General features: G+C 41.6%; 1 protein-coding gene across 1 annotated transcript; it reads left to right on the forward strand.

Moving 5' to 3' along the window:
- Positions 1-1927: 1927 nt before the first annotated feature.
- On the forward strand, positions 1928-3522 carry LOC145554325 (protein NLRC3-like). Its single transcript, XM_081613885.1, has one exon. The coding sequence runs from the start codon at positions 2008-2010 to the stop codon at positions 3520-3522; it is 1515 nt and encodes a 504-aa protein (XP_081470011.1). The 5' UTR covers positions 1928-2007.
- The last annotated feature ends 6259 nt before the right edge of the window (positions 3523-9781 follow it).

Below are 9781 nucleotides of genomic sequence, written 5' to 3' on the forward strand. Positions count from 1 at the left end.
CACATGGACACACCCACATATCTCAGAGCTCCTCCATGTCCACATCACCTAGGATCCACTTATCAGAACCTGATGGATGTCCCATACTGTCCTGAAGTCCTGTGTGGACAGAGCCTTCACTTCCACTGTCCTCAAGCTCTGGGACACTGTCTCCACCAGCATCATAGAGCTGCTGACAGTGTGGACAGTTTGAAGTCCAAGTTCAGCACCAACTTTTTAAAATGTCTACTGGTGATTGCGGTGTTACTGAACTTCATCCTTGTAGTTCATCTTCCTCTTTCTAACTTCTTTGTATTGTGTTCATGTGATGCTCTGTTTTCTGCTTTTAATGTGACACTGTGATGGACCGAGTTAAAACAGGAGGAGTCACAGGATATTAATTAGAAAAATAGGGTTTTTTATTTTAACCCAAAGATTATAAAATGAAAAAGATGAACTGAGCTCATAAAAGAGGTCAAAGAAACAAAACTGAACTCAGGCAAAAAATGTAAACAAACTGGCTGCACAAACAAACATAACTGACCTAACAAAGAAAGGACACACAGGGGTTTATATACTGGCTGATCAGACCAATTAAGACACAATAGGGGTAACTAAACAGAATACAATTACAAACACAAAGATTCTCAAAATGAAAATCAAAAATATTAAAGTTTAAATACTAATATTTACTTAAATACAAAACTTATCTAAACAAAGAAACTACAAATTTCCCCTGCCAGCAGGAACTAGTGGTGTAGTCCAATCAGCATTTAAGCCTGCTGAGCCCTGGCCCCCATCTTTTGTCTGGCCACTCCAAGGCAAGTAAATACCGGCAAAACACAAACAAAAGGTCAGTCTCAAGCAAACAAATTAAACTTAAGTTGATATAAATACACATGCTAACTAAATGTGCGCGCCAACATAAAGAACAAATGTATCCAAATCAACTAATAAATGTTTTACTGAAACAAAAGTGTTGTGTTTAAATGAAAAACAAATTGTGCATAAAAGAGTTACCGACTTCAGAGTGTGGCCATGGATTTGGCCATCACAGACACTCTTAGTTATTTTATTAGTAAATATTGCTGGATGAATATTTCCTGACTTCCTGATTGTTCCTGGTTCCTCCACAGAGTGGACCAGCAGAGCTCAGAGGTTCCCAGTGGTCCATCTGCCCAGCAGCATCAAACACAGCTGGACTCCATATTTATGGTCTGTACATGAACAACAACTACTTTTCCATGGTTCTGTTCACAGTCTTTTCCATGCTGCACTTTGTAGACCAGAGGACTGTCAGTCTGTCCAACATCCATCTGGTGTTTGGCTCCATGATTTCAGTCTGATGTTTCCTTCATCTATAATTCTGTTCCAGCTGCTGGAGGAAAACATTGTCACTTTTGTGAAGAACGAGCTGAAGAAGATCCAGAAGGTTCTGAGTCCAGATAACCCAGACTGCTCAGAGAGTCAGAGAGAGAATGATGAGGTGTTGGAAGGTGATGATGAAGAGCAGAGGAGGAGCAGCAGAGAGGCAGTGATGAAGATCACATTGAACTTCCTGAGGAAGATGAAGGAGGAGGAGCTGGCTGACCTTCTGCAGAGCAGTAAGAGGATTTCTACAAAGATTTGATCTGATGGATAAATGAAACATTTACTGATGTCTGAACAAATTGAATCACATTTATTTAAATCATCTTCAGAAGACGGTTTCAATTAGTTTCTCACTTTACTTTTTGTGTTGATTTAGAACATCCTGCTGCAGTTTGTCAACATCGTCTTAAATCTGGTCTGAAGCAGAAGTTCCAGTCTGTTTTTGAGGGAATCGCTAAAACAGGAAGTCCAACCCTTCTGAACCAGATCTACACAGAGCTCTACATCACAGAGGGAGGGACTGGAGAGGTCAATGATGAACATGAGGTCAGACAGATTGAAACAGCATCCAGGAAACCACACAGACCAGAAACAATAATCAGACAAGAAGACATCTTTAAAGTCCCACCTGGAAGAGATCAACTAATCAGAACAGTGATGACAAAGGGAGTGGCTGGCATTGGGAAAACAGTCTTAACACAGAAGTTCACTCTGGACTGGGCTGAAGACAAAGCCCACCAGAACATCCACTTCATATTTCCATTCACTTTCAGAGAGCTGAATGTGCTGAAAGAGAAAAAGTTCAGCTTGATGGAACTTGTTCATCACTTCTTTACTGAAACCAAAGAAATCAGCAGCTTTGAACACTTCCAGGTTCTGTTCATCTTTGATGGCCTGGATGAGAGTCGACTTCCACTGGACTTCCACAACAAGGAAATCCTGACTGATGCTACAGAGTCCAGCTCAGTGGATGTTCTGCTGACAAACCTCATCAGGGGGAAACTGCTTCCCTCTGCTCTCCTCTGGTTAACCACACGACCTGCAGCAGCCAGTCAGATCCCTCCTAAGTGTATTGGCATGGTGACAGAGGTCAGAGGGTTCAATGACCCCCAGAAGGAGGAGTACTTCAGGAAGAGATTCAGAGATGAGCAGCAGGCCAGCAGGATCATCTCCCACATGAAGGCATCACGAAGCCTCCACATCATGTGCCACATCCCAGTCTTCTGTTGGATCACTGCTACAGTTCTGGAGGATGTGTTGGAGACCAGAGAGAGATGTAAGCTGCCCAGAACGCTGACTGAGATGTACATCCACTTCCTGGTGGTTCAGACCAAAGTGAAGAAGGTCAAGTACGATGGAGGAGTTGAAACAGATCCACACTGGAGTCCAGAGAGCAGGAAGATGATCGAGTCTCTGGGAAAACTGGCTTTTGATCAGCTGCAGAAAGGAAACCTGATCTTCTATGAACCAGACCTGACAGAATGTGGCATCGATATCAGAGCAGCCTCAGTGTATTCAGGAGTGTTCACACAGATCTTTAAAGAGGAAAGAGGGCTGTACCAGGACAAGGTGTTCTGCTTCGTCCATCTGAGTGTTCAGGAGTTTCTGGCTGCTCTTCATGTTCATCTGACCTTCATCAACTCTGGAGTCAACTTGATGGAAGAAACACAAACATCTAAAAAATCTTCATTATTTAATAAACCTAAACTAAAGTCTCTACATCAGAGAGCTGTTGACCAGGCATTACAGAGTCCAAATGGACACCTGGACTTGTTCCTCCGTTTCCTCCTCGGACTTTCACTGCAGACCAATCAGAGACTCCTACAAGGTCTGCTGACACAGACAGAAATTAGCTCACAGACCAATCAGGAAACAGTTCACTACATCAAGGAGAAGATCAGTGAGAATGTGTCTGCAGAGAAAAATATTAATCTTTTCCACTGTCTGAATGAACTGAATGATCGTTCTCTAGTGGAGGAGATCCAACAGTCTCTGAGTTCAGGACGTCTCTCCACAGATAAATTGTCTCCTGCTCAGTGGTCAGCTCTGGGTTTCATCTTAGTGTCATCAGGAAAAGATCTGGATGTGTTTGACCTGAAGAAATACTCTGCTTCAGAGGAGGTTGTTCTGAGGCTGCTGCCAGTGGTTAAAGCCTCCAACAAAGCTCTGTAAGGGCACACATTGTTACTGCTGTTAGTTTTGATAGAAATTTGTTAGTGATGAGGTAAATATTGAGTCATGTTTTATCAGTTTGTTTACTGGTTTATTGTCTCCTCAATGTTGGCCACTACCAGATGATGAGTAAAATAGAGACAGGCTCTCATAGGTGACATGTTCAAGCAGCAGAAATCATTTTTTTTCTGCTGAAGCTGAAACTGGATTAATTCTGTTCATTATGGAAATGTATGTTTCTTTTTCCAGCCTATTTGCTAGCTGCTGTATTGCAGTCTTAAGGCTGGAGGCCCAACTATAGCATAAACCAGTTCACAATACATGTATCATAAAGATGTGGAAAAAGAATATTGTTGACTGGAACAAAAAGCATACATTTTGAAGAATTAATATTTTCTCCCTGTCTCTTCAGACTGAGTGTCTGTAACCTCTCAGACAGAAGCTGTGAAGCTCTATCCTCAGTTCTCAGCTCCCAGTCCTCCAGTATCAGAGAACTGGACCTGAGTAACAACAACCTGCAGGATTCAGGAGTGAAGCTTCTCTCTGCTGGACTGAAGAGTCCAAACTGTAACCTGGAAACTCTCAGGTAAAATGTTCAGTCCTGGTGAAAGTAGATTTCTGTTTACCTGCTTTCAAAGATGATTTAATTATTATTCGTTATAATAATTGGTGTCTGACTGTGACATGGTTAACCTGCTAAATCTCAACACATAAAGGCTAACTTTAATTTCCTGCAGGCTGAAAGAACCAAGAAGAGTTAAGAAAAATGGAGGTCAGGCTTCGACTGATAGTTTAACTCTACATACTTGACAGACTTTTGCATCCTAGTTGAACATAGGATCATTATTGCAGATCTTTCCAACCAGCAGTTGTCAGACTTTCTTGGCCATCAATTGGAAAATGTTGATGTTGATGTTACCTACAAAATTAAATATGGTTTTATTAATATTTTATATTAACAGGTTAAGCACCAGTTTCTTGAGTAGTTTCCTCTCCTATAAATCTCCAGTTCAGACCTTGGGCTCTACCTCAATGTTCTCATCATGTGTGAATTGTGTGTCTGCAGCTTATCAGGCTGTTTGGTCTCAGAGGAAGGCTGTGCTTGTCTGGCTCAGCTCTGACTTTAACCCCTCCCATCTGAAAGAGTTGGACCTGAGCTACAATCATCCAGGAGATTCAGGAGTGAAGCTGCTGTTGGCTGGACGGAAGGATCCAGACTGGAGACTGGAAGCTCTCAAGTATGGATATTTGAAATTTTTGTTTGAAACTAACAAGGGCCAAATATAGCTCCATTCATATTTGGGGAAGGGCATCTGGTAAAATTATGAAATGAATGAGGGGAACGGGAGAGAATGGAAATCCGTTTCCAGAAGGAAGGAATAACGGCAGTGAATGATGAGGAAAAGGTAGAAATGGAGCTGCAGCTCTCAGATATTTCAGTCATCATGTTTTCTACCAATGAATCCACTGATTAAAGCAGGAATCTCATCTCCATGTTCTCCTCCAGAGGTTCCCAAGTTTGTTCCTGGAAGCTGCTGCTGGTTCCTCCAATCCAGGCTCCGCCCCCTTTAGAGGAAATCTGTCCATATATGGAGCTAAGAGTCACCTTGATGCTGCAAAGCTTTGTTCAGGATGAGATGTCAGGATGTTGGTGTCAGTCTGTTCCAGGCTTTAGTTGTTCTCCTCATGAGGAGCTGAAGTCTCTGACAGGAATGTGGAGCTGAACAGGAGAAGAACTTGAAGCTTCTTGTTCTGTCTGATTGCAGCAGCAGGACATCCAACATTTTAATCTGACTTCATCTGGAAATGTTCTTTGACCTGAATCAGTTTGAAGCAGGCCAGCTCCTCATCAGAGCTGAATCTTTCTCTGTCATCCATGCTGGAATGTACAAATCCAGCAGCTCCTGGTCAGTGACATCAGAGCGTGACATAATCAGTAGAATGATTATGTCATTTCCTCTCAGAGCAGCTTGGAAATCTGAGACTGTTGGAGCGTTGGATCTGCTAGTTCTGGTTCCAGATTCTCCTTAGACACTTTCACAAGTCATTACTGCAGCTGCTGATTCAGGAAGCTGCTTCTTCTTCTTGGTCTCATTGTAAATGTGTGCAGCGCCACCTGGTGGTGCTGGTTGGAAGATGAAGTGCTGAAGGTTGGAGGTGTTTGTCAGAGGTGTGTGATGATGGAAGCCTCTCCCTGGTTTGTGAGTCTGAGCTCAGAGATCAAATCTTTGGTTCTTGTTGAACTCTTTGTTGATCTGATGCAGCTTCTCCTTTTTAATGTTTGTATTTCTGGATATTACAGCGAGGCCACAGCAGGTTTTCAGCAGCAGGGCTGTTTAATGTTTCATTCCTTCATCTGTGTGTGGGAGTGAGGATGGAGCAGGTATCCAGGTGTTAATCAGTTTAGATTGATTGGATTTAATGTTGATTATTAAATCAGGTTGAGCTTCCAGAAATGTTTCCTGATGTCCTTTAAGGCTTCAGTGAGTTTCTTCAGGTTGTTACTGAGGGATTTCCTTTCTCCTCTCTGTTGGAGCTTTTCCTGTGTTTGGAGAAATGAGTTGTGCTGCAGCAGCACAACTGTCCTTCCTACATCCACTGCAGTTTGCAATCCAGATGTTGGACTGTTCCTCACTCAGTGGAGGACAGTGTGTGTCTGAGAGACATGTAATGTCCATGTTTGCTGCTGAAAGAGACTGATGGTCTGACCCCCTCCTCCTTTCAGGGTGGAGCCTGCTGGAGTCCCATCTTGACACCAGGTCTGAGGAAGTGTAAGTGTGTTTTTCATCTGATTCATGACAACAAAGCAGCTCACATTCAACCATCTTCAACTGTCACATCACTCATTCAGGATCATCATCAAAGATCAATAAATGATCAATAACTGCAGCTGGATTGTGTTTGTTCTCTCCATCAGATTCCTGTCAACTCACCATCGACACAAATACAGTGAGCAGATACCTCAAACTGTCTGAAGACAACAGGAAGGTGACATATGTGAAGGATCTTCAGTCATATCCTGATCATCCAGACAGATTTGATTACTGGGATCAGCTGTTGTGTAGAACTGGTCTGACTGGTCGCTGTTACTGGGAGGTCGAGTGGAGAGGAAGAGTTTATTTATCAGTGAGTTACAGAAAAATCAGGAGGAAAGGAAACAGTATAGACTGTAGATTTGGAGGAAATGATCATTCCTGGAGTCTTAGATGCTCTAATAATAAAGGTTACTCTGTCTGGCACAATAACAGTTTAACGCGTCTCTCCTCCTCATCAGTCTCTAACAGAGTATCAGTGTATGTGGACTGTCCGCTGGCATTCTGTCCTTCTACAGAGTCTCCTCTGACTCACTGATCCACCTCCACACCTTCACACCACATTCACTGAACCTCTGATTCCTGGACTTAAGCTCTGGAGTGCTGGTTCCTCAGTGTGTCTGTGCTGATGTGAATCTAAAGAGTTTCCTCCTGTCAGAGAATCTCTGTCACTGTTGAACAGACAGTTCAGTCTCTACATTTTTCATGGATCCACTGTTTCTTTGTGAAACTCTAACACACGGTTGTTCAAAAATTTCTCCGTCTAAATCAGTGTTTCTCAACCTTATTGGGCCAGCGCCCCCTAGCCTTTATCCAGGTCCCTCACCGCCCTCACTGCTTTTGGGAAACAAAACCAAGGCTTTATTAAGCCAGGATATCTGAAAAATACTGGCTTAATCTGCTATTCTTGTTTTGTAAAACAGCTCTCAAAGTTTGAATTCAAGATAAAGACATATGAAGCAGTTTGTTCAGGAAAAGAAACAAGAAACATCATCTGTTTATGTTGTTTGATTGCAGTTCATCACTAATCTAATACTCCTGAAAATTAACCTTTAAAACAATGTTTCTCAACCTTTTTTGGCGAGCAACCCTCTAGCCATTATCCAGGTCCCTCAGCCCCACCCACCCAAGAATTTTCCGGCTACTTTGCCCTGACTATTATTTTATCATTAATATTACTATCACTATTGTAGATGTTTGATTTTTATGCTTGTTTCTGTATTTATCATCAAAATTATTTCCAGAGAACAAAAAAGCCATGTGAATAGAATTATTTTCACAGGTGTCTATGAAAATGCAATGAACATTCAAGTTAAAATTGGTAGGTCTAACAGCAGCCAGTCAGAGTGGAAAAATATTCTTATTTTGTGCCATTTTCTAGTTGTTAATATTCCACAAAATGACCAGATAAAAGATGAACAACATGCCAGTTTAAACTTTGAACTATTTGAAACGACTGAGCTCTGCAACATTAAAACATGGATAGAACTGTAACTACATTAATCATAACTCTTCTTCTCTTCAGTGTTTCTGTCAGTTTCTGGTGGTGCAGCTCTGTGCTGCCTTCAGGAGAATGGGACATCAGAGTATCATCCATAAAATTTCATCCACATGGCATTTATTGTGCAAACCAGAGCTTTCAGTGGAAACACAAAAGTTCCAGGTCCTTTTAATGCCATACAAATATGAGACAGAACATGGTTTATATCTTTATATAGACCTGACTATTGATTTATAGATTAATAGTTTTACTGGACAGAAATTACGAAGAACAAATCTGGTTCTTAATCAAATCCTAATGAGACAAATTGAAAGTGTCGTGGAGTCATCAGCCTCATGACATTAACACTGACATGAAAAAATAATATTGAAGAAATAAATATATAAATCTAATTAAAAACATAATAAGTGATCAGTTCTTTACTGTTATGGTCTGTAAGATATATTTATTCTCAGTACTAGATGTGGTCTCAACAAACCCATGGCACTTCACAATATTATTTTACCTTTTATCTGGAAATAGTGTCCGTTTATTCTTGCCATACAGTCTCTGTATTAATTATTGCTCGAAGGTCTTGCCATACCAGTTTATTCCTCTGTATTACTTTAGTTTCTTAGTTTATTCTTGCATTTTGTTCATTCATTTCCATTTAGTTTCCTTTGATTAGTACAGAGGTGGGCATCTCCAGGCCTCGAGGGCCGGTCTCCTGCAACTTTTAGGTGCATCTCTACTTCAACACACCTGAGTCAAATAATGAGGTCATTAGCAGGTCTCTGGAGAACCTGACTACACTGAGGAGGTGATTGAGCTACTGGATCCAGCTGTGTTGGACCAGGGAGACATTAAGAGTTGCAGGACACCGGACCTCCAGGACCAGGATTGATCACCGCTGCATTAGTATTATCCTCTCTTGGTTTATTGCTATGTCCACTTTAGTTTCTTTCCTGTTGCTAGATTTATTTTATCATGACACTCACCATCAGTAATTTTCACTCATCACCTGCTGCGCCGCCTAATTGTCATGTGTTTCATTTCGTGTTGATTTTTCACTGTTCAGAGTCGGATTCTGTTTTTATGGCATAATTCACATCTAGTTCATCGCTTCGTTTTATGTCCTGCTTCTTCTGTTTCAGAGTTTTGCGCAATGTGCGTGTCGTTGTTTTTTCTCTTCTTTTTTTTTAACCCTGCATGGTGCGCAGCGTTCGGGAAACGTATTGATGGGGAAAAGGCAGACTGACATAAACCTTTTAAAACAATGGAAATACGTTTGGTATTCTGATTATTGAAATTTAAAAGTACTGTGTTGTTCCATCAAACCCATTTTATACCGGACCACTTACAGCACCAGTGTTAACGCTATAAAATGAACGCTCTCTATCGTGGTATCACCCATGAAGGGATTTCTTTATTTAAATGGATTCATTTTTCAGAGGGATACAAAGTCAGGGTATCATGATTTTAGTAATTACATGTTTATTTTCTGTTGTCCTTCCATGGAACCATTCAGCCTTCAAACGGAAATAAAACACTTTTTAATACAAGTTGCTGCTTTGACATGATCACAGAACTGCCAAAACATATGTACAAAAATACCAGACAAAGTGAATCACAGCAGCGTCATCAGCCGGTGTAACGCTGAACTGATGGGGAGAAGCTACTAGCAGGAGCGGAGCTGCGGCAAGGAGCTACAAACACTGAATAGAAGAAGAGCTGCCATTGATAACGTTGCAGCCAAGCATGATTTAATGTTACACAATACAGTTTTACCAAGTTGCTCAAAGTCTAAACTGGCATTGTTGTGCATATCAGGTGTAAAGTTTACCTTCGATCAAACGCCCCCCAAAGGAATCCCAGCGCCCCCTTTTTGTAAAAATTTCTGCCAGCGCCCCCTGCCGTCCTCTGAACACCCCCTGGGGGCGGTACCATCCACGTTGAGAACCGCTAG

The sequence above is a fragment of the Poecilia reticulata genome, chromosome 12 (assembly GCF_904066995.2).
Source record: "Poecilia reticulata chromosome 12, P_reticulata-male-v2, whole genome shotgun sequence".
Classification (NCBI taxonomy): domain Eukaryota; kingdom Metazoa; phylum Chordata; class Actinopteri; order Cyprinodontiformes; family Poeciliidae; genus Poecilia; species Poecilia reticulata.